Here is a 24,119-nt window from a genome sequence, read left to right on the forward strand (position 1 = left end):
GGATCTTTAGTCCAAGGGCTATGATTTGCTCTTGCAAGGAATTGGCAGTCCTGGGAATCTGTAGTATTTCAAAGCCCCTTCCCTTCCCTGCTCCCCTCTCTCTTCCGTTCAACGCTCTTTCCTAAAGCGCAGTCACGGCTTGGTGATGGGGAGGAGAAAGGAGGATCCCTTTCTTCCTTCACAGAAGACCTCAGCAGACAGTCCCTGGGCTTGAGCTTGACCCCAACATCCATGTGTTCTGTTCTCCTGTTTTAGGCCTTGCAGGGAAAGAAATGGGACAGGAGAGAGTTCCCCACCCCAGGAGAGTTTTTGGGGCACAGGGACTCAGACCAGGCCCCACCCCCAGCTCCAGGTGGACTCGTCCCCTGGCAGCCCCCTTCCCCTACCACCGCCTTGCCTGCAGGAGAGGCCACCACCTGGGGGAATTTTCGCTTTCCCCAGATTCCCCCACCACCCCCATCAAACAGAAGGCCCGCTTCAAGATCCGAGATGCCAAGTGCCACCTCCAGCCCCACAGGCAGGCACGAGCAAAGGAGACCACCAGGCAGCCACTGCTGGGTGAGTGGGCTGCCCTGCTGCTAACCCACACCAAGGGGGCTGCGGGAGAGTCCTCATGCCTGGGAGCTGGGGGCCCAGGGTCCAGCAAGTCTCCTTTCCAAGGATGGAGGCCTCTCTCACCTGGCAGCTCTTTACTGAATGAGGGTTTCCAAGGACATTCCAGGCCTGGGGAGTAGCAGAGGGCAAACTTGGTCCAAGGGGCCCCAGCAGAAGGCACTACCTCTGTCCCCATGAATATTCCTCTTCAAACCAAACAGAGCTCTCCACACAGCAGGCTCTGCCCGGGACCAAGTCCGCCCTGGCCAAACCCTCAGCAGGCCCGGAACTGGGGACACAGCCTCATTCATGAATATGTATGAGGTTCCTCCACTGCAGCAGCATGATGGACCAGGCGTGAGACCTGGCTCAGCCACCAGCCCCTCCTGAGACCCTGAGCCAGCCCTGGCCTTCTCCAGCCTCAGTTTCTCCATCTACACCACAGACTGTTAGGCACAGGGGGTCCTGGCCCATGGCATTCTGTGTGCAGAGCTTGATAGGACCTTGCTCCCTGCCCCATGCTGCCTTTGCCATGGTGGTCCTTTCCTTGTCCAGACCACTGCCACGTGACTTTCGTGACCCTCAAGTGTGACTCCTCCAAGAAGAGGCGCCGTGGCCGCAAGTCCCCATCCAAGGAGCTGTCCCACATCACAGCAGAGTTTGAGATCGAGACCAGGATGGAAGAGGCCTCAGGTAGGTGAGGGGTTCTCTCAGGGCTTCTGCAGGCCCAAAGGAGGACGACAGGCTGGGGGTGCTGGTGGGGCCTGCCAGGCATGAGCACAGCTGTGGTTTGGGTGGGAGCCCAGCTTCTAGAGAGAGCACTGAGCCCACGAACAAAGGGAGCTGGCAGGGTACAGCGCCTGCAGCCCAGGGTAGAAGAGGCAGCCCAAGGCAATAAGAGGGAAGGGCTGGTCACATGATCATAGAAGTCACGTGACCCCTCCCTGCCACTCTACACTCCTGCTGGGGCCTGGGCGGACGAATAGGTGCAGCCTCCCCAGAATGGCTGAGCCAAGGACTGTCTTTCCCAGTTCCAGAGGGGGATTCTAATGCTGGCTTGGGTGGCATAGCAGCGCTTTGCTCTTGGCTATACATGAGTGTCAACTTGTGAATCGTCCATGGTGAAGAGATGGGATCTGTCAGCAGATGTGTGTGATGTGGGCCTGGCTGTGGGCTTGGGCGTAGAGGAAAGAAAAGTCCCCACCTAGGTAACACTCTCAGCCAGAGAGGCAGACACACATGCAAACCACCCATTGCCAGGTGATACTCTCAGTGGTGGGGGCACAAGAACAAACAATGCATAGAGCCCAGGTCTCTCCCCATGGGAAGGCTCAGGAAATGTCTTAATCTGGACAGACACGGTGGCTCATGCTGGTAATCCCAGAACTCTGGGAGGCTGAGATGGGTGGATCATTAAGGTCAGGAGTTCGAGACCAGCCTGACCAACATGGTGAAACCCCATCTCTACTAAAAATACAAAAATTAGCAGGGTATGGTGCCATGAACCTGTAATCCCAGCTACTCAGGAGACTGAGGCAGGAGAATTGCTTGAACCCAGGAGGCAGAAGTTGCAGTGAGCTGGGATCGTGCCACTGCACTCCAGCCTGGGTGACAGATCAAGATTCCATCTCAAAAAAAAAAAAAAGAAAATGTCTTAGTCTATTTGCGTTGCTCAAAGGAACACCTGAGGCTGGATGATTTATCAGGAAGAGAGTTGATTGGCTCATGGCTCTGCAAGCTGTCAGGAAACATGGCAGCAGTGCCTACACCTGGTGAGGGCCTAGGTTGCTTCTGCTCATGGAGGAAGCAACCTCATGAAGAGCAGCCAGAGTCACATGGCAAGAGGAAAGGAGCAAGAGCGAGAGGGGAGGGGGCGCCTGCCTCTTTTCAACAATCACATCTCAGGAGGACTGGTAGAGCCAGTGAGAACTCACTACCATTAGGACAGTACCAGGCCATTCACGAGGGACCTAACCCATGAGCCAGACGCCTCCCACCAGGCCCCACCTCCATGATTGGGGATCAGATTTCAGCATGAGGTTTGGAAGGGACAAATATTGAAACCATATCAGGAAGCCTTCCCAGAAGAGGCGCCATTTGAATGAGAGCTTGGAATCAAAGCTCACTGGGTGGAAGAGGTGGCAAGGAATGGCATTCAGGCAGAGGGAATAGAATAAGCAAAGGCACAGAGGTCAGAGAGAGGAGGATATGGCCAACAGTGAGTAGGGCAGGGTGGCTAGACATTGGAATTCACGGTGAGTGTCAGAGTTTAGGGGGATAAGGTTGGCAAGGCTGCATGGGGCTGGACCTCGAAGGGCCTTGGATTCACAGCCAGCGAGCTGGATGCTATCCTGCAGACAGTGGCAGTCCTCAAGGGTCTTTGAGTGACAGAAAGGAGTTCTTGTCCCGTGGGTTGTACCCTGGGGGGTGACATGTTGCACTTGCAGATGCCTAGATTACACTCAGATCTGCCGTGTGGCCTTGGGTAGGCCATGCCTCCCAGATCCACAGCCTCCTCATCTGTCAGATGGTCATGACAGTGGCCCCTCACCCCAGGGCTGTCATGAGAATGTGCTGCGGTGGTCCAAGCCCAATACAGGGCCTGGCGCAGGGAAGCCCTCAGCTAAGAAGGCAGCTGCTAGCAGGGCTGCCAGTGATTCCTGTTCTGTCTCTCCTGCCCCTGCAGACACATGTGAAGCGGACTGCCTGCGGAAGCGAGCAGAGCAGAGCTTGCAGGCTGCCATCAAAACCCTGCGGAAGACCATCGGCCGGCAGCACTTCTATGTCCAGGTCTCAGGCACTGAGTACGAGGTAGCCCAGAGGCCAGCCAAGGCCCTGGAGGGTCAGGGGATGTGCAGCGCAGGCCAGGTGCTACAGGACAGCAAATGCGGTGAGTCCTCACCCATAGCCACTCAGGTGCTGACTCTGTCCTTCCTTGCACATGAGCTGGGGTAAACAGTGGACACGCAGGGGAGACAGACATATGGAGAGGGGCAGAGAGGCAGAGGCTGCCAGAGATAGGACTGCAGCCCTCACCATCATCGCCGTCATTTGAAGCTCTTTGCTGGGCCTCAGGCATGTGATCAGTCCTGAGGACGAGGGATGAGGAAAAGACAGGACAGCAAGGCCATGGTCCAGGGGCGCGAGGGGTGCAAAAACCAGAGCAGGCTCTCTCCAGTCTGAGATGTGGTTCAAGGAAGCTTCCCGGAGGCGGAGAAGTCACGTGAGCTGAGACCTCAGGGGTCCAGGAGCTGGGGAGTCTGAATTCGGGTTGGAGGACAGAGCAGTGATGTCATGAGGCCTAGGGCCGCTCAGGAGGGCAGCCCTCTGCTGCAGAGAAGCAAGTGGGAGAGCCTGGAGGCAGGACAGGCAGAAGCAGCACTAGCTAGCTAGCCAGACAGTCCTAGCTCTTGGGGAGTTCACATTCCTGTGGGGAAGATGGACGGTGAGCCGGTGAACATACCCACGGGCACAGTGAGGCCAGAGGCAATGGGGGCCTGGCTGGCAGCAGATGCCACCCTGAGTTCAGCGGGAAACTGCAGGAGTGTTTAAAGCAAGATCGCAGGCTCAAGCACTCTGTTATGGCTCAAGCAACCTGAGTACAGTGGGGTGGGCCGCAGAGCGCGAGGCCAAGCACAAGACGGAGGGCGGGTCCTAGAACCAGGGGGCACTTTGGAAAGGGAGGTGAGGGAAAGACAGACTTCAAGGATGACTCCAAGGGTTTGGCCACTTGAGCAGAGGTGGCATCACTTTCTGATCTGGGGAAACTTGAGGAAGAATGGGCTGGGGGACAGAGCATGCAGGCTGGACATGTTCAGCTTGAGGCGCTCACACGGCATCCACATGGAGATGTGGGATGGGCAGCTGGAGCCACAGGTGGAACCTCAAAGAATAGTGTTGGCCGGGGGTGTAAACTGGGAAGTCGTTGGAGACAAGGCAACACTTGTGGTGAGGGGCAGGAGAAGCCATTGGTAAAGAGGTGACACAGGGCAAGGGAGGGGAGGGGAAGCTGTTGGAGAAGAGGGGGACAGTTGGCGGGGGAAGGGCCAGATGGGCGAAGCTGGGACTCTGGCTCAGATAGTGGAGAAGGTACAGCCATCCTGACAAGGATGGGACAAAGAGGGGCTTGGCGATGACATTCTTCTACTTGCAGTAACTTATTTTGGGCTGGGTGTGGTTGCTCATGTCTGTAATCCCAGCACTTTGGAAAGCCGAGATGGGTGGATCACCTGACGTCAGGAGTTCAAGACCAGCCTGGCCAACACAGTGAAACCCCGTCGCTACTAAAAATACAAAAATTAGCCGGGCATGGTGGTAGGTGCCTGCAATCCCACTTACTGGGGAGGCTGAGACAGGAGAATCACTTGAACCCCAGGAGGTGGAGGTTGCAGTGAGCTGAGATTGCACCACTGCACTCCAGCCTGGGCAGCAGAGTGAAACTTCATCTCAAAAAAAAATACCTTATTTTGAAATTATTTCAAACTTTCAGAAACATTGTTGAGCAGAATAGAAAACTTTCATATTTTCTTTACCCAAATTCCCCAGCTGTGCACATTTGACCCCATCTGCTCCCTCTCTCTCCCATGTGTGCGTATGCATGTGTGCATGAGTGTGATGCATGTATGCATGTGTGTACGTGTGTGTGTGATGTGTGTGTGCATGTGTGTACATGCATGTGTGAGTGGTGTGTATGCATGAGTGTGATGCATGCGTGCATGTGTGTGATGTCTGTATTGTGTATGTGTGCGCATGCATGCATGAGTGTGATGCATGTCTCTCGTCTTTCTGGTCCCAGCTCCCATCCAGAAAGACATGTCACCCTCCACTGTGTCTTCAGGCTCCTTAAGTCTAGAGCTGCTTCTCCCCTTTCCCTGCCTCTCCTGTCCTTGTCCTGACCTCGCATCTTCTAGGCTGATGCTCAGAGATCCCTCTGTTTTTTTCTGGGGACCTGACTCAGGGCCCGGGGTCCTGCAGGAACCTCAGCTTCAAGGCCTGATCCTGGGCATCCCATTCCACCACAGGATGCCCCAGCCTACCACAGTATACCCCAGCCCACCACAGGATACCCCAGCCCACCACAGGATACCCCAGCCCACAGCAGGATACCCCAGCCCACAGCAGGATACCCCAGCCCACCGCAGGATTCCCCAGCCCACCACAGGTTACCCCAGCCCACCGCAGGATTCCCCAGCCCACCACTGACTTCACTTTTACTTGCTATCTTCCCTCTGTGACTGATGAGTGTTTTCTGGGGACAGATTCTGAGGTTAGACCAGTATTCTCCTCCTCATCAAACTTCTGCACAGCTCCCGCCATGTCAGCACCTCTACCATTCCTTCCACGTTCACAGGTCACGTTCTCCTGTAGGAAACCAGGTGGCCATGGCCATTACCTCTGGGTCTGTATCCCTGTAGACTCTGATCCCCCCTCCGCATTGCATTGTGATCGTTCCTGATGTTACATAGTTTGGCGCTCATTCTGTCCCTAGGGTAGCCAGAGGTACTCCACCAAGCTGGCTCTTGGATCTTTCTGACCTGCCACCCCCCAACACACGCACACACTGTGAGCCTCCCCCACTTCAGATCCAATTCACACTGTCCATCCCCTGGAATTAGCCAGAGCCCCAAGGACCCGGGTTCCTTTGAGAGGAGGATGATGGGTAGGAACCAAAATTTGGGCTATTCATTGCTCCTGGAGCACCACTGCCTCTAGGCCCTCTCATCGGACAGAACTGGAAAGCATAGGTGTGTAGGCACATGCACAGGTAGGCGTGGGAATCTGTGGGAGTGTTCTAAAACCATGAGTTCATGCCGATGGCTCCCGTTCCACACCTCAGGCTCCCTTCTAACCACCTCCCGCCACCACCATCTCCACGTTTGTAAGCATCTTCCCCAGCACTGAGCAACGTGGCTCCCTTTCTCCTTAATTCACATGTTTATTCAGTTTCCTGACTAACTCATCAGTGGACATATTTGTTCAGTGCAGCGGACCACACTGTGCTGTCTTCAGCCCCTCCTCTCCTCACTGTGCCCCCTCACACCTCACCCACTGGCCCACGCCTGTCTCAGCCCCAGTCTCTCCACACTGCCCCACATCTTCAGGGGTCAACTGCTCCACTCCGGAAGGACAAGGGATCTTGCTTTGGTATTAAATGACTGTAGAATGTCCAAGTGGTGACATCCAGGAGGCAGTTTGCTAAAGTCAGAGGGCAGGGTGTGGAGTAGAGAGAGGACGGGTGGGGGGAGTGAGGCCCACAGGCTTTTACAAGGGGGTGGAGATGGGGGGGGTCTGCACAGGACTCTGAGGTACAGCAGCCAGGGGGCCAGGCTTCATGGCCCTCACAGATGGCTGCCCCCGGGTCCTGACCCAGGCTCTTCTGGGATGGGTTAGGGGCCCCTCTGTGTCCTTGGAGGCCCAGAGAACAAGGACTGTGCCTAGCTGGGTGTGGTGGCTCATGCCTATAATCCCAGCACTTTGGGAGGCTGAGGCGGGTGGATCACTAGGTCAAGAGATCGAGACCATCCTGGTCAACAAGGTGAAACCCCGTCTCTACTAAAAATACAAAAACTAGCTGGGCATGCCTATAATCCCAGCTACTCAGGAGGCTGAGGCAGGAGAATTGCTTGAACCCAGGAGGCGGAGGTTGCGGTGAGCCAAGGTTGTGCCATTGCACTCCAGTCTGGGTAACAACAGCGAAACTCTGTCTCAAAAAAGAAAGAAAAGAACTGTGCCTATAAGGAGAGCCTGGGCTTGAGCACACAGGAGACCACCCGGCCTCCCGCCTCTGCCTCCAGCAGCCTCTCCACTTTCCTCTGCAGTTGCCTGCGGGCCTGGCACCCACTTCAGTGGTGAGCTCGGCCAGTGTGTGCCATGCTTGCCAGGGACATACCAGGACAGAGAAGGCCAGCTCAGTTGCACACCGTGCCCCAGCAGCGACGGGCTTAGTCTGGCTGGTGCCCGCAATGTCGCGGAATGTGGAGGCAAGTGTGGACCTACCCTAGAATGAGGGGTGGGGGTGGGGAGTGGACTGGGGCTCCTCCTGTCTCTGATGAGGCTCCTAAAACAAAGGCCTGAATGCCTGCTATGGCCAGAGAGCATGGTCTTTTCCAAAGCCTTTCACAATGTCCATGCAGTCACCACTTACAAAGTGCGCTGCAGAACCCAAAGCGTCGGGGCATCTTGGAATACCCAGTACCCAGTACTACATATAGTAGTACTACACATAGTATAGTACTACACATTACATATGTACTGGGTACATAGTAATACCCAGTACCCAGTACTACACATAGTATAGTACTACACATTACATATGTACTGGGTACATAGTAATACCCAGTACCCAGTACTACACATAGTATAGTACTACACATTACATATGTACTGGGTACATAGTAATACCCAGTACCCAGTACTACACATAGTATAGTACTACACATTACATATGTACTGGGTACATAGTAATACCCAGTACCCAGTACTACACATAGTATAGTACTACACATTACATATGTACTGGGTACATAGTAATACCCAGTACCCAGTACTACACATAGTATAGTACTACACATTACATATGTACTGGGTACATAGTAATACCCAGTACCCAGTACTACACATAGTATAGTACTACACATTACATATGTACTGGGTACATAGTAATACCCAGTACCCAGTACTACACATAGTATAGTACTACACATTACATATGTACTGGGTACATAGTAATACCCAGTACCCAGTACTACACATAGTATAGTACTACACATTACATATGTACTGGATACATAGTAATACCCAGTACCCAGTACTACACATATAGTAGTACCCAGCCCTACACTGCACTCCATGTACCTGCAGAACTGCATCGTGCACTTTGGAAGGGACTTCACAGCGTGCAGGCACTTCAGCATTTACAAATCAATGCATGCTTTCTAAGGGAGGTGCAGAAGTGCCTTCCGGTGGACCAGACAGCTTACAGTTGACGGCACATTCCATTATGACCGCAGCACTTTGCAGAGTGTGTCTTATACTTGGGAAGAACTTTTTCTTTGGGCTCTACACAAAGAACTTTATGATGTGCCCCATCAATGGTTTAGAAGGCCCTTTTTCAATTTACCAAACATAATCAGGCTTGCAAAGAGCTTTTCCATTTCCTTCCCTCTCCTCCCTTAACTCTGCCCCCTGGGAGAGCCTCTTTGAAACATGTGACCTCCCCCTCCACCTAGGGGTCCCCTTCCCAGCTCCCCAGCAAGGCCTCTTGCTGGTCGACCCCCAGGCCTTCTTGCTACTGGGAGAAGGAAATCCAGACTTGATCAAGGCGGCACAGGAACTGCTGGCAGCATCCAGACCAGGAGCCCTGCCTCCTGCACCCAGCCTGCTGCATTCTCCCCACCCTAGGCCTTGGGTGATTGGTGCCTTTTCCAGGGCCAGGCAAGGCCAGGAACAGGGCCCAAGATTACCCACAGCCTTAGCCCTGAGTCACCCTCCCGCCCACCTGAGCCATGACCTCTGACTTCCAGGCCAGTGCCCTCCAGGGTTCTTCTCAACTGATGGCTTCAAGCCCTGCCAGGCCTGCCCCATGGGCACGTACCAGCCCGAGCCCGGGCGCACCGGCTGCTTCCCCTGCGGAGGGGATTTGCTCACCAAGCACGAAGGTACTACCTTCTTCCAGGACTGCGAGGCTAAAGGTGAGCATGCCCCCGCTGCCTACCCACCCCAAGGGGCAGGGCTGTGCTGCTCGGGAGGCTTTCCCAAACCCCTCTCATCTCCTGCATGTGGCAAACTGCCCAACTCAGAGGAGGAGCCTGGAGCTGTCAGGCATGGGCATGGGTGACCTACTGTGCCCTGCATTAGGACAGGGATGCCTTATAGCTGAGAGCTTTCCGAACTCCAGGGGGTAAGCAGCAGCTCCCTGGGGCACTAGGGAGGGCTCTAGGGACAGGAGGTCTTGGGCAGGGTCTAGAACGGAGGTTGCAAGGGTGAGCAGGGGCAGGAGTGTGGGGGCAGGAGCAGGATCACGGCGCCACCTCAACTGCTGTCTGTTCAGGGCACCTGGTCCCACCCAGATTTGCTACCCCCTTTTCTCACTCACCAACTCCCCCAAGTCCTCCCCACTCTCAGCTGCTGACCCTGCTTCCCCATCATGCTCCCTCTCAGCATCTGTTCATCTGTCCGGGTGGCCTGGCCCTCAGTCCCCTCGAGTCACATCACCAGATACTCCCCCTGCACAAACAAACCGCTCCAGATTTGCCCGTTTAAGAAAAGAATTGAAGCCAGGCATGGTGGCTCACACCTATAATCCCAGCACTTTGGGAGGCCGAAGTGGGTAGATCACCTGAGGTCAGTAATTCGAGGCCAGTCTGGCCAACATGGCAAAATCCCATCTCTTCTAAAAATATACAAAAAAATACAGAATGCCCAGGCATGGTGGTGCACATCTATAATCCCAGCTACTCGGGAGGCTGGGGCAGGAGAATCGCTTGAACCCAGGAGGTGGAAGTTGCAGTGAGCCGAGATGACACCACTGCACTCCAGCCTGGGTGGCAGAGAAAGGCTCTGTCTCAACAACAAAAAAAAAATGCCCACCTCTAGCCCCTACCCCGCCACCCTTCAGACTCTGGCTGCCTCTCTCTCCTTCCCTAGCAACCTTGTAGAAAGAGGGTTTAGCCTGGCAGACCTGCTTCCCCTCCTCCCTGCCTCCCTTGAGCAACTCTGGCCACCTCATCACCCCTGTTCTCCCTGAAAACTGCTCCCATCAAGGTTGCCTGTGTGGTCCCTGTGTGGCTGGAGCCAACATCACATCAATCTGCCGTGTGACCCCGAGCCATGGGTTCTTCCTGGCTGTGGTGGAGCAAGGGTGGTGGGAGGTCATGGGGGCGGTGGGAAGAGCCTTAAATTCTGCGCCAAGACAGACCTCGAGGGCATGGGAGGTCCCGCGGACAGAGCTCCCCAGCGCTGGCCTTTCCCCGCACCCCTCCATACCCACCACACCCCACTGTGTCCCCCGGCAGTGCACTGCTCCCCCGGCCACCACTACAATACCACCACCCACCGCTGCGTCCGCTGCCCGGTCGGCACCTACCAGCCAGAGTTTGGCCAGAACCACTGCATCACCTGTCCAGGCAGCACCAGCACGGACTTCGATGGCTCCACCAACGTCACGCACTGCAAAAGTGGGTGCTGCTGCTCCGCAGCGGGAAGCTGGGAGGTTGGGCAGCGGGAGGAGACCTGATCCCACACAAGGTCCACAAGGACACTGTTGATTCCTCCTGCTCCGTCACATCTGCTCCGGGGCACCCTGCATGGGTCTGGAGGCCTGTGGCACCAAAGGGACAGCCCTGGCTTGGCCCTGTCTGCAGAGTCACGCAGTGGTGGCCCTCATTCATCAGTTCCCACTCCATCCAACACAGCCCGAGCCTCTACCCTGGGCCAGGCCCTGCTCTAGTTTCTGGGTCTGCTGGGGGAGCTGACAGCCTAGAAGGGCACTGATGCAGCCACTAGAGGGGGTAGGGTTCTGGGTTCTCTCAGTGCCCCTAACAAGGCCCAGCCACAGAGAAATCGGGTGGCCTTGGAGCAAGGCAGCCCAGTAAGAAGGAGCCCCCAGGCTGGGCCTCAGAGAACCACAGGCGAGAACAGCGGCCTACCCTCCTACTCTGGGGGAAGCCCAGGCAGGGTCCCCAAGGAGGATGGGCTCAAGGCCCAAGGGCTGGTGGAGCAGGGAACAATAGCACCTGCCAGCCCACCCGGGGCCTCCCTGGCTGTTAGAGACCTGGCTGGCCAGGGCACCTGCCTAGCAGAGCCTGATGAGGCCCGCGGGCCACTGTGCCCACAGACCAGCACTGTGGTGGCGAGCTTGGTGACTACACGGGCTACATCGAGTCCCCCAACTACCCTGGCGACTACCCAGCCAACGCGGAATGCGTCTGGCACATCGCGCCACCCCCGAAGCGCAGGATCCTCATCGTGGTCCCTGAGATCTTCCTGCCCATCGAGGATGAGTGTGGTGACGTTCTGGTCATGAGGAAGAACGGTATGTGGGACGGAGGGACCAGAGGCAGCCTCAGCCACTCCTGCAGCCCCATCTCGGTGCGGCTCCACCAGGCAGGATCACTGCCTTCATGGGGCAGAGAGGAGGGCCCCAGGGCTCAGAGGGGACCAGCCCCTCAGAGTCCACCTGGGAGGCAGGGTTGAAACCCACTTAGGTTTAAGAGCTGGCTTTACAGAGTTCTGTGGAAAGATCTGGAGAGTTTAGGGTATCCCCTGAGAGTAGATGTGGGGACATGGTCACGCCTGGTCTCAACTCTGGCCGCAAGCCAGGCCCTCATCCCAGTGGTGGGACCAACCACAGGGCCCCTTCCCACCGCTTTCTGTCACACCTCTCAAGGCAGGACCTCAGGCTCCAGCTCCACAGGCCTCCTCCCGCCCACTGAGGTTTGGGGGACCACAGGGCCATCCTATGCACCACACAAGGTACCAGCTCAGAGCGCCCATCCCACCCCTCTGTGAGCCCCAGACTCCTGGCTCATCAGCCCCCATCAGGGCCTCTTTTGAGACATCAGGGAGCAAAGCTGGAATGGCATGAGAGATGACTGGACTCAGCAGTGGGTGGGACCGAGTGTGTGCCCAGATGGCCACAGCAGCAGGCATTGCCTGGGAGGCCCCTGAGTGCCCCCCAGTGCCAGCCAAATCCCCGAAGTGTACCCAGCCAGGGGACCTCGCTGCTGTCAGGCTGTGGGTGCCCATGGGAGCAAGCTCTGTGCTGGAGTGTTAGGAGAGGAAGAGCAGGAACCCAGACGCCCACAAACACTGGGCCTAGAACATCTCTGGGTACACAGCAACCACAGAGACTGGCCAGAGGAGTAGGGAGGGAAGGGGCCTGAGGTCTGCTCTGGGCTGCCCGGCTGGAGGAGCTGTGGTATCCTGCGCAGGAAGTGCTCAGCCTACTGACGAGCAGATGTCAGCATGGCTGATGCAGCTGACCAGCCGAAAGCTGCAGTGTGCAGAGATGGCCAAGGGACCGGCCCGGGACCACCTTCCCTGCCTGTTCCCCTTACCCACTCCCCTGCCTCCAGCATCCCCCTCCCTCTGTCCCCCACAAGGCTGAGCTCAAGTGAAGCCCAGCCTCTCCCCAATGAGGGGCTCCTTGGGAGGGTCCCCAAGGAGCTGTGAGTCCTTCCCAAAGAGCCCCTGAGCTGGGAGAGGCTGGGCAGGGCTGGGGACTCCCACTGTCACCATGTCTGAGAAAAGGATGGTTTGCAGTTTGGGAAGATTCATTTGCCAGTCATGTGCTGTGCCCACACTGCTGCCCTTGGCTCCTGATCTCCTCCTCAGGAGATCAGCGCTTGGGGGACTGCGTTGACACATTCGCTCTCAGGGAGAAAGGACTTCCTGAGTCTGTGCTGGTTCATCTCCCACGCCCTCCCCCAGCTTCCACTCCATGTGTCGAGTGCAGGCCTGAGCCTTGTCACAGAGGAGCAGTTAGCTAGAAGGAGATGGAGACCCCCGATAAAGGGGCCTGTGATAAGGGGTTCCCCAGAGCAGAGCAAGATCTTGGGAGGGGAGGAAGGGAGCAGTCAGGGAGGTGTCCTGTAAGAGGGGGCAGAGAGATGGATCTCAGAAGGACAAGTAGGAATCAGGGTTGAGGGCAGGAAAGGGCCTCAGAGGCAGAGGGAACAAGCATGAAGACTAAGCTGTTGTGTTTGGGGGACCAGGCGTTCGGTGCAGGTGCTGGGTGGCAGACTGGGTGGGAAGCGAGAAGCCCAGGGCAGGAGGAGCTGTACACTCGCAGCAGCTCAGCAGTGGTGCTTGGCCGCAGCCTCACCCACATCCGTCACCACCTACGAGACCTGCCAGACCTACGAGAGGCCCATTGCCTTCACCTCCCGCTCCCGGAAGCTCTGGATCCAGTTCAAATCCAATGAAGGCAACAGTGGCAAAGGCTTCCAGGTGCCCTATGTCACCTACGACGGTAAGGCCCCAACTGTCTTCACGGCCCCCTGTGCATAGCTCCGAAGGGGCCAGGTAGACACAGAGATGAGTCGCACGTTCCCGCCCTCAGGGAGCTGTGACCTGGCAGGCATAGACCCAGAAGCAGAACGAACACTCTCGGGGCCAGAGCCAGACAGGCGGAGGGTGGTCCCGGGTGGTACAGGCAAGGCAGCGGCCAGTGGCATCTGCAGGCCTCGGGTGAGGTGCCACCCAAGCAGGGCTTTGAAGGCTAAATTGGGGGTTCTCTGCTGGGCACAGTGGCTCACGCCTGTAATTCCAGCACTTGGGAGGCCAAGGTGGGTGGATCACCTGAGGTCAAAAGCTCAAGACCAGCCTGGCCAACACTGTGAAATCCGTCTCTACTAAAAATACAAAATTAGCCAGGCGTGGTGGTGGGCATCTATAATCCCAGCTACTCAGGAGGCTGAGGCAGGAGAATCTCTTGAGCCCGGGATGCAAAAGTAGCAGTGAGCCAAGATCATGCCACTGCAGTCCAGCCTGGGCAACAGAGTGAGACTCTGTCTCAAAAAAGAAAAAAAAAATTGGGGGATTCTTAGCAAAACTCCAAGGAGGACAATACAGTTAGAGGGAGCCCCCGCTGAAAGGCACAGAGGCAGAGTGCGTCCCGCCAGACCTGGGAGCCTGTGGCTGAAGCAGGGGAGGAGGGCAGAGGCTAGAGATGAAAGGGGAGCCGGTGGGGTCTCAAGCCCCTCATCTTCCTCTCCCCCGGCTCATCTGCTGCCCAGAGGACTACCAGCAACTCATAGAGGACATCGTGCGCGATGGGCGCCTGTACGCCTCAGAGAACCATCAGGAGATTTTGAAAGTAAGTGAGTTTATTGAAAGGAAATTGTCGTAACCTTGGGATGGGGCCTGTGATGAGCCAGGGCCACCCCTGCCTCAGCCCTGGCCTCTGGCCCCTGGAGACACAAGGGAGGATGGATGGTGATGGGGGAGGAGCAGGAGTCCTGAGGGTCCCAGAGCCCTAAGGGCAGGGACTGGGTCCTGCATGTCTGTCCCTCCAGACCAGGAGGCCTGAGGGAAGCTGTTTGGTGGGGATGTGGGGACCAGGACCCAGTGATGTGATCTCGGGCAGGCTCCTCGCCAGCTCTCAGCCTTACTCTCCTCATCTGTAGAGGGAGGGTGTTCTGGGGGTTGCTGTCTCAGAACCAGTGGGATCTACCCAGTGCTGCTATCACTTGGAGCCCCCCTGCTGCTGGGACTGGGCTCCTTCCTCTTCCTGCTTCTGGCCTGGAGAGGCCGGGCCACCTGGTATGTCACATGGTAAGCACTGGCCAGAGGCCCAGAGACCCACCCAGCTCAGCCCTGGGCAGCAGCACCGTCAGCCCAGGAGCCCTGGGTGTGGAGGACAAGGGCAGTGTTGGGGATGGTTTGCAGGCTCTGAAAGGTTCACTGGAGCCCCCCATAGTCTGCCAGTCACGCGCTGCCGCACTCAGCTCCCTGTTTCCTCCTCAGGCTGCGAAGGCAGAAACCAGGGATGCATCCTGGACTTGCCCCTCCTCTCCATCCCTGTTGCCCCAGCTCCACCCTGGGAGCAACACTCCCAAACAGAGCAGCATCTGAGGCTGCTCTGGGGACACAAACCTCAGCCATCCTCCTCCGCAGCAGCTCTCAGCTCCTCACGCTCACCAGGGCCTCTCGGGAACGTTCTTCCCCAACTCTTTCCCCAGCGAACGTCCCCCCCCCCGCCATCCTTCTCCCTTCAGCTGGAACATCCTGTCGTCCTCTGTGGGGTCTGCCTGGATCTCCCTGACCTGGGCACATCCTTCGCAGACCCTTGGGTCCCAGTGCCCCTCCTTCCTGGCACCCACCAGTACCCACTTTAGGTTTGTTGTGTGAATATTTAGTCCCTGCCCTGCTTGGCAGGGAGGAGCTGCTGGGGTTCATGGTCAACTCTGCCTCCAGGACTGGCACTGTGCCCAGCACAGAGGAGGGCAGGAGTGTCTGTCTCCAGGGCATGGGCTCAGGATACATGTGTGTGGTGAGTGTGGGGGAGTGTGTTGACTGTGGTGTATTTAGGGGGGGCTGTGGTAAGTTTGGAGGTGTTGAGTGTGTCTGTGCTGTATGGTGTGTATGTAGGGGTGTGTAGTGTGTATATAGGGATATGCATGTAGGGGTGTGTGGTGTGAGGTGTGTGGGGGTATGTGGTGTGTGTAGGGGTGAGTGTGCAGTGAGTGGGGGTGTGGTGTGTGTTAGGTGTGTAGTGAGTGGAGGTGTGGGTGTGGTGTGTGTAGGGGTGAGTGTGGTGAGTGGGTGTGTGGCGAAGGGGGTGTGGTGGGTGTGGTGTGTTGTCGGGGTGAGTAATGAGGGGGTGTGGTGTGTGTTAGGTGTGTGGTGAGTGGAAGTGTGGTGGGTGTGGTGTGTGTAGGGGTGAGTGTGTGGTGAGTGGGTATGGTGCTTATATAGGGGGTACGTGGAGGTGTGCTAGATGTGTGTGGGGTGTGGTGGGTGTGTACGCAGAGAGATGCGTGTGTGCCAGGACAGGTCTGCCCCAGAGACAGCAGATGCGGCCACAGTTACCAGGACAAGGAGCCCTCATGCCCTCGGTGGTAGTTGCCATTTGCTGAACAGCTTCCCTGGGCCAGGCTCTGGGGACTCCATCAGGAACCAGACCTCCACCAGACCTTACCTCTGCTCTGTAGTTTCTGCCCAGCGTGGCAGCCAGTGCCCCACTAGAGAGACGAGACTCAGAGACGGGGCTCAGAGAGGGCGGGGACTGTGTCTGCTCTCCAGAGACGGCTGCGGGAAAACAGTCCCGGGTTTGCTGCCTAGATCCCCCAGGCAAACCTGTACCGCTGAGGACAGGCTCTCTGCTCATGCCAGTACAGATCATTTTCCTCGAAGCCCCAGGAAGAGGCATCATGACCTCTCTGTGCAGGGAAGAATGGAATTCGGAGCACAGAGCAGTGTCCCCAAGGTTCAGGGGCCAGCGAGCAGGCCTGAAGTGATGATCGGGATGTGCCGGCTGCAGAGCCTATGCTCTTGGCTGAGTGTTCTGTTTGCAAACGTTGTTGTGTTGTTTGGGAACCCTTTGTTAATAAAATCTTTTTTTTTCTTTTTTAAGAAAAAGTCTCACTCTGTCGCCCAGGCTGGAATGCAGTGGCATACTCTCGGCTCACTGCAATCTCCGCCTCCCGGTTTCAAGCGATTCTCCTGCCTCGGCCTCCCAAGTAGCTGGAATCACATGCCACCACACCTGGCTAATTTTTGTATTTTTAGTAGAGATGGGGTTTCACCATGTTGGTCAGGCTGGTCTCGAACTCCTGACCTCAGGTGATCTGCCCTCCTCTGCTCCCAATATGCTGGGATTACAGGCATGAGCCACTGCGCCTGACCTTTAATAAAATCTTATCGGAATCCCAAGAGTTAATACCAATGGTCTGTTTAAAAACCAGTTATGGGATGGGTGTGGTGGCTCACACCTGTAATCCCAGCACTTTGGGAGGCCGAGGCAGGTAGATCGCTTGAGGTCAGTAGTTTGAGACCAGCCTGGCCAACATGGTGAAACCTCTTCTCTACTAAAAATACCAAAATTAGCTGAGCATGGTGACGGGCACCTATAATCCCAGCTAATTAGGAGGCTGAGTTGTGAGAATCACTTGAACCCAGGAGGCAGAGTTTGCAGTGAGCCAAGATCACTGTACTCCAGCCTGGGCGACAGAGACTCAGTCAAAAAATAATAATAATAACCAGTTATGGCCAGGTGCGGTGGCTCACGCCTGTAATCCCAGCACTTTGGGAGGCCGAGGCAGGTGGATCACCTGAGGTCAGGAGTCCAAGACCAACCTAGCCAACATGGTGAAACCCCGTCTCTACTGAAAAGATAAAACTTAGCCAGGTATGGTGGCATGTGCCTATAGTCCCAGCTACTCAGAAGGCTGAAGCAGGAGAATTGCTTTAACTCAGGAGGCAGAGTGTGGTGAGCTGAGATACACTCCAGCCCACTGCACTCCAGCCTGGGTGACAGAGCAAGATTCTACCTCAAAAAATAAATAAATAAATAGCCAGTTACACTATTAAAACCAAAAGAAGCTCTTTGGGGTCCTGAAACCTACCAGCCAGCCCAACTCACCCAGCCTGGCAACGCCCCACAGACCCTGCAGGCGCAAGCCTCCCCCACCTCTCCCATCCACTCTATCTTGCAGGACAAGAAGCTAATCAAGGCCCTGTTTGACGTGCTGGCCCATCCCCAGAACTACTTCAAGTACACAGCCCAGGAGTCCAAGGAGATGTTTCCACGGTCCTTCATCAAACTGCTGCGCTCCAAAGTGTCTCGGTTTCTGCGGCCCTACAAATAACCGGGGGGAGTGGCCCTGCCTGGGGCTGGCCTGGTCCATGGAGGGTGCACCTGCCCTCCACAGCGGGAGCTGCACAGGCCTCTACATGGCCTTGGGAACCCCATGGCACTCCCCTTCAGGGAAGCTGACCAGCCCGTGGAGACCAAGCCCAGGCACCCTTCAGACCCGCCACCCCAGTGGGAGCACCCTGCTTCAGGAAGCCTCCCTCCCTCCCTCTGCCTCCCTCCTAGGACACCAAGAGCACCCTCTCCTGAGTCCTGGCGTACCGACTGCAAGTAGCAGGATTGCAGGACCCTCTGCCTGGTGTTTGAGGATCCGGAAGGCGTGGTCTCCGAGACAGGAGGCCAGGCGGAGGGAGGAGGGGGCCAAGGTGCCATTGGGGGAGGTGGATGAGCCTGTGCCATCATCCTCAGGCCCCACGCTCTGCCAACTCCTCCAGCCACAGGCAAGGCCACCGCTCCCAGGATTCTGTGATGGGGCGGAACAGAGCTGCTAGGGGAGGAGACTGTAGGTTTCTGCTTTCCTTCGACAGAACATTTAATGAAGTACTCTCTCTATATATAAATATAAAGATAAAATATATATATATACTTCTATTTGTGGGTATTTTAGGAAAATGCTCTTTGGTTACTGTAAATATGAATCGTGACCCCATCCCTTCCCGCATGAGGCCAGAGAGTCCCAGCAGCTCTAAGCCTCCCTGAATGATTAAACAACTCCTCCCAGCCTTTGCCCTGCTGTCTCTGTGAGGCCGGGAACCCGCAGGGCTCGGGGAGCAGCTTGCCTTGGACTTGCTTCAGAACGGGAATTCTTCAAGAACTGGGCTTGGAGGCTCTGCTGGAGTATCGGCTCGGCCCCAGTCCCCTTGCCAGTAACATCACTGCCCTCGGACGAGACTCGGTGGAAGACACTTTCCCCTTGGACCCGTTCCTAGGAGGTGCAGGGGCCCAGCAATAAACCACAGAAGGGGCCTTGGCTCTAACCCTGTGGCAGTGACCTCGGGGTCCGTACTGTGCCCACGTGTCACCAGGAAGCAAGGCCTTGCTCACAGGAGCACAGGCTGTGCTACTTCAAGGGGCCTCAGAGCAGCCAGTGAGGGAAGGAAGAGAGCAGAGCTGACAGAGTCAGAGGCCTGGCTCCCAGCACAGCCTCCTCTCGCTACACTATGCTGTCCCCACTCAGAGGGAAACCTCTTTCCTTTCATGTCAAGGAAAGATGCTTAATTGACTCCCAGTTCCACATGGCTGGGGAGGCTTCAGGAAACTTGCAATCATGGCAGAAGATGAAGGGGAAGCAAAAACGTCTTCACAAGGCGGCAGGGGAGAGAAGTGAGGAATGCCGGGAGAAAGAGTAGTCGGCTGTGACCGAGTGCCTGCGTCCCACCCAGCCGGGAGGTCAGCACTGGGATGGAGCCAGCAGAACTCAGGTCCAGGAGGCCTCGCCTGCTCGTCATCTGCCTGCGGGCTGTGGACCTGCATGGAAAATGGTCTGTATTTTTCAAGTTAAGAAATACTGAAAATCCCAAGTAGCATGGGAGAATCTTAAAACGAACTCCAGTCTTCAGCTCAAAGTTGCCTCTGAGGTTCCTCCTGGTCACCCCCAGGCCCAGCCTGGCTGCCGAGAACCGAGCATGGTTTGAGAGGCTGTGGCACACTGAGCACTGCAGAGATGGAGGCAGGCAAGTGAGGTCCCTCTAGGCTTGGTGACAAAGGAGGCAGGTCATCACATGTTCTACAGCCCGAAAGAGGGCTCGGAGCTCAGGAATTCCGTGTGCCCGCAGCAGTGTGGTCCCCAGCCTGGCTGCTGCTGCCATCAGCCACCTTGTCTGCTGAAGTCCAACTCAAGCTGGAGAGAGTGGAGCCTCTGCACTTGGTGGATAGGACAGTGTCCACTAACAAGCCATGCTGGGGGCCACACTGCCCCTCCTCTGGTCACAGTCTTCGCAGGCCAGCCCTGGTTTCTGGGAAGAGGCCTCCCTCCCTCCCTTTGTCAAGCTATCAGTCATCCCCAAGATGAGAGAGGAGTATCCTTCTGAATGAGCCTGAGCAACAGCTTCTGAGGGGATGCCAGGAGGGGTGTCACCTCTTCATGAGTGTGCTCCAAAGAAACGGAACCCAGAAGACATAGATGTAGATATGTGAGGGGCTGCATTACAGGAACTGGCTCGCGGATTTCTAGAGGCCAAGAAGTTCCACGATCTGCCATCTGCCAACTGGAGCCCAGGAGAAGCCACACCCTAACTCAGTCTGAGTTCAAAGCCTGAGAAGCCAGGGGTCACCCTGTGAGTCCCAGCATCCAGTGCCCCGAGAACCAGGATGATGGCTGTCCCAGCTCCAAGAGAGAGGATTCTCCCTTCCTCCACCTTCTGTCCTATCTGGGCCCTCAACAGATTGGATGGAGTGAATGTCTTCACTTAGATGCTAACCTCTTCTGGAAATGCCCTCATGTTTTCCCAGCTAGCTGGGTCTCCCTTCACCCAGCCAAGACAACCATGAAATCAACCATCACATTTAAGGGTTTTTACATCCTTTCCAAAAACAGAAAGAACTCTTCATCTCTCCGAGCTCTTTCTGCAGTTCCTTTGGGTGGTTTCTGAAAGTTGCCACCCACATACCCACAGATCCACTGCGCACCGCCCCCCTCCCCATGTTCCACAACTCGCCATGGTGGTCAGACCCTGCCCAGCATGCCCGGGGCAGAGTTGGATGGGCAGGTGCAGATGCGGCCCAGCCTTCATCCTGCTCTTCCTTGAAAGCCATTCTGTAGCTCCCAGCCATGAGAGCCCATGAGGAGTGTGAGGGTGCCAGCAGCCCCTCTGGGCCTCCCACACCATCTGGGTGACTTGAAGTCCAGGGCTGGACACTGTCTTGAGCCTCCACATTGGCCTCATCTGGGGAACGTGGGGGTCCCCCCGTTCAACTAGAGCCGACAGAGCAGGATGGTCCCAAGGAGAGCTCCATGGACAGCAAAATGCATTTCTTCCAGTTGGCGTGCCGTTGAAGCCAAAGGCAGCTTGACTGATGTGAGGTGGCCGTTCCACCTGGTCCAAGCCGGAGGCATAGAGAAAAGGGAAGTGGGGAACAAGGACAGGGCCAGGTAGGACGGATCCACATGACAAGGCCCAAGAAAAGACTCAAGCTGAGGGCAGAGCGTGCAGGATACCCCGTGCTCTCTGGGGGGAAGCCAGCCCCTCCTCAACTGTGGCCTGAGCAGCTGATGTGGTCCCCAGTGCTGCACGCTGTGCTCCCCGTGCAGAGGAGAGGAGCAAGGGGCAGGCTGCCAGGAGTCCCCACTCCGCCAGGCTTCTCTGAGCTTGGGTCAGCTCCTAGTGAAACATTGCACCCCAGGGAACTGGAGGACTTCTGTGAAGATGGGCATGGAAAACGGGGTGTCTCTCACACAGCTCCCAGGAGTCAGGTGGGACCCAGGCTTGGGAGGATCTTTCTGTCTCACATTCCTGGCATCACCCCAAGTTTGTTTCTACTTTCCAGAAACCACAGAAACGGAAGTAACCTGCGGCAGGCTTTCGAGGCCGGCCAGGCACTCTGTGAGTGAGGGCTCCCATAGCCGCTAAGGGCAGCCCGCAGCCAGGTGGCCTCACCCACTGCCCAGAATGAGACTGCCCTTTCCCAGTCCTTCCCCTTGCCACAGCCTCACCGTCGCGCTAACTTCCCTCCTCCAGCTCTGGCTCTCCACCGGCCTCTCAAGCAGCAGAATCAGCCTACGCTCCCCAGCCTTGGTGCCCCTGCCCCACACAGGTCATCCTGGTGACCAGTTTCCCAAATGCTGGCTCCCCAAGGAGACAATGTGGCCCATTCCTCCTCCTCCTCCATGGTGGCCCAGGCAGCAGGGCCCATGGTGGAGGCCTCAGGCAGCTTTCTCTCCAGCTACCCATTGGCCTGGGACAGATACACAGATAAAGTAGAGCAGAAACATGGGCCAAGACATCCCCAGACAAGGAGGGCACAAGAGGCCACATTTGAAAGCCCTGGGAGAAAAGCCCTTTCCCCTGCCTCTGGCTAGCGTGCTTTTCTGTCTGAATGGCCTCCCTTTCATGCACGCTCAAGAGACACACGGTCTACAGGCAGCCTCTTGGTGAAGCCGCTCCCCTGGGCTTGTCCACGTAGGAGGCCCCTGGCCTGTCCAGGCCATAGCAATGCTTAATTTACATTTTTAGAGCTGAATCTTATTCCAGCACCTCCACCACTCAGTAGTAAAATAACACACTGAAATAAGTTGAGTCATTTAGCGAGCACCTCCTGTGTGCCAGGCTCCTAGAAAGACAGGGAGCCAGTGCCCTGCATAGTCAACAGACTGCCCCGGACAGCCTGCTCACCTCGCCTGGCACAATGCATGCCCCTCAGGGAGAAGCCCTCCTTCTCACCCAGGGATTCCAGCCATTGTCACCTTCCCTGGTCCATACTCAGGAAATCTGGTCACCCTGGCAAACTGCAGCTGACATTGAGGTCCCTTTTCTTCACCAAAGATGCACAGGTGTCTGTGCTGAGCTGATGTCATTCAGGCCAAGTGCAGAGGATGTGATGGGGGTTGGAGGGAGGACATGGAGAGAGAGCAGGGAGCTCCTATTCTCCCATGGCTATCTCTGCCCCATGGCACCCACAGATCCCTGGCCCTTCCAGGAGTAAGTCCTGGGCAGGCAGAGCTGGAGTTGGCCTGATCCCACCTGCCTTGCTCTTGGAAAGGACATCAGGTGTGGGCAAAGCATCCTTGGAGCCCAGACAGCACAGGCATGGCCCATGTGCCCTCCCAGCACCTGCTGTGATGGCATCAAGGCCTCACAGCCCCTGCTGCACCACACCACTCCAAGCCCCTGGGTGAGCCCCCTGGAATTGTCTGCATGCCACAAGCCCCAACAGGAAGAAGGGAAAGGAGGGGAATCTGATGCTCAGTGCCCACTGTGTGCCAGGCTCTGGGCTCAACCCTCTGATATCCACACATCTCATTCTCCCAGCCTGTGTGGACGGTGGGGTTAAGCTCATTCTTTAGATGTGGAAATGAAGGCTCCAGGAGACCACAGGACACGCCCAAGGCAAAGAGTTTATAGTTCCTGGATTTGGGAATCAAGTGCAAGTCTATCTACTCCCAGGGTAGGACATGTCTCTAAAACGTTGATCAGTCTGAAGCTTACAGACTGGAAACCGGGCCAGGTCAGCCAGGGTGGTGGAGTCCAGAGATAGAGATAAGGCTGCAGGCAGGGGAGAGAACAGCGAGGATCCGGGGCCAGGGTGACTTCAGTGACATTCCCTCCCTCCTTAAGCACGAGAAATCGTTCGGATAAAGGACAGCTTCTGCCTTCCCTACCAGGCAGACAGGACACTCACCGTGCCAGCATGAGCAGACACAGCCAGAGGCTCAAGTGCCCTTGCTGAGTGTCCCACTGCTCTTGGGGAGGCCCCAGCACAGCCTGCAGAGATGCAAGTGAGGAAGTGCCCGGTGCCCTCGGCAGAGAGATGGCAGAAAGCAGAGGGAGGAAGGGGGAGCTGACCGATGCTGGGTGTCTTGTTCCACTGAGGTCAGAACCTCCAACAGGCCGAGCAGACCCAGGCCACGTTGCTCGGGGAACAGGACACCAGGGCGCCAGACTGGAGGCCCGCAACCTTCACTTCTGGCTCCTGTGGGGGCGCTGTACTGTCCAGGCCCTTGGCAGTGACTCTGCCTGCAAGAATGACAAATGCCAACATAACCACATCTTCCTTTTAGTTGCCACAACTATTCAGTTTTGTTTTATCCATCATGTCCCCCATATGCATGTAATGAAACATTTGTGAAAATCACTTTAATAATAAACAGGAAATGAACCTAAATATTGCTCTTTTCTCTTATTCAGCAGAAGTCATGAGTTGGGGGGAAATGCTAACTGGAATCCAGAAAAGAAAAAATAGTGGAAGAAATTTCACGACGCTATGGAGGGCTGAAAGAAAGGAGCTGAGAACCCTCTGGAAAGCAAAGCAGCAAGCCTGAGATCTGCACGCAGAGGCAGGGGGCGCCCACATTTAGGAAACAGGCATGTTCCTGACTGGCAAAAAGCAAAACACCCATATTTCAAATCCCATTTCCCCGCATTACGCATGCCGAAATGAGAGCTGTTCTTTTACACTGGGGCTTTAATCTAAAAGTCGTGGTCACAGTGAGCCTCAGGGAATCTATGACTTCTCGAAATTAGCCATGCAGTGCTGTGTGTGTGTGTGCACACAC

General features: G+C 56.3%; 1 protein-coding gene across 4 annotated transcripts in view; it reads left to right on the top strand.

Moving 5' to 3' along the window:
• Nucleotides 1-23,728, top strand: part of SCUBE1 (signal peptide, CUB domain and EGF like domain containing 1) — a 143,909-nt gene extending 120,181 nt beyond the window's left edge. For all 4 annotated transcript variants that reach the window (XM_035265525.3, XM_035265541.3, XM_035265531.3 and 1 more), the window contains 10 exons: nt 442-558; nt 1,150-1,287; nt 3,281-3,484; nt 7,413-7,574; nt 9,117-9,284; nt 10,608-10,769; nt 11,429-11,626; nt 13,412-13,564; nt 14,331-14,410; nt 17,751-23,728. In XM_035265525.3, coding sequence (XP_035121416.2) covers nt 442-558; nt 1,150-1,287; nt 3,281-3,484; nt 7,413-7,574; nt 9,117-9,284; nt 10,608-10,769; nt 11,429-11,626; nt 13,412-13,564; nt 14,331-14,410; nt 17,751-17,903 — 1,535 coding nt within the window. In that variant the 3' untranslated portion in view covers nt 17,904-23,728. The remainder of the gene's footprint in view (nt 1-441; nt 559-1,149; nt 1,288-3,280; nt 3,485-7,412; nt 7,575-9,116; nt 9,285-10,607; nt 10,770-11,428; nt 11,627-13,411; nt 13,565-14,330; nt 14,411-17,750) is intronic.
• Nucleotides 23,729-24,119: the final 391 nt, after the last annotated feature.

This window comes from Callithrix jacchus, chromosome 1, assembly GCF_049354715.1.
Source record: "Callithrix jacchus isolate 240 chromosome 1, calJac240_pri, whole genome shotgun sequence".
NCBI lineage: Eukaryota > Metazoa > Chordata > Mammalia > Primates > Cebidae > Callithrix > Callithrix jacchus.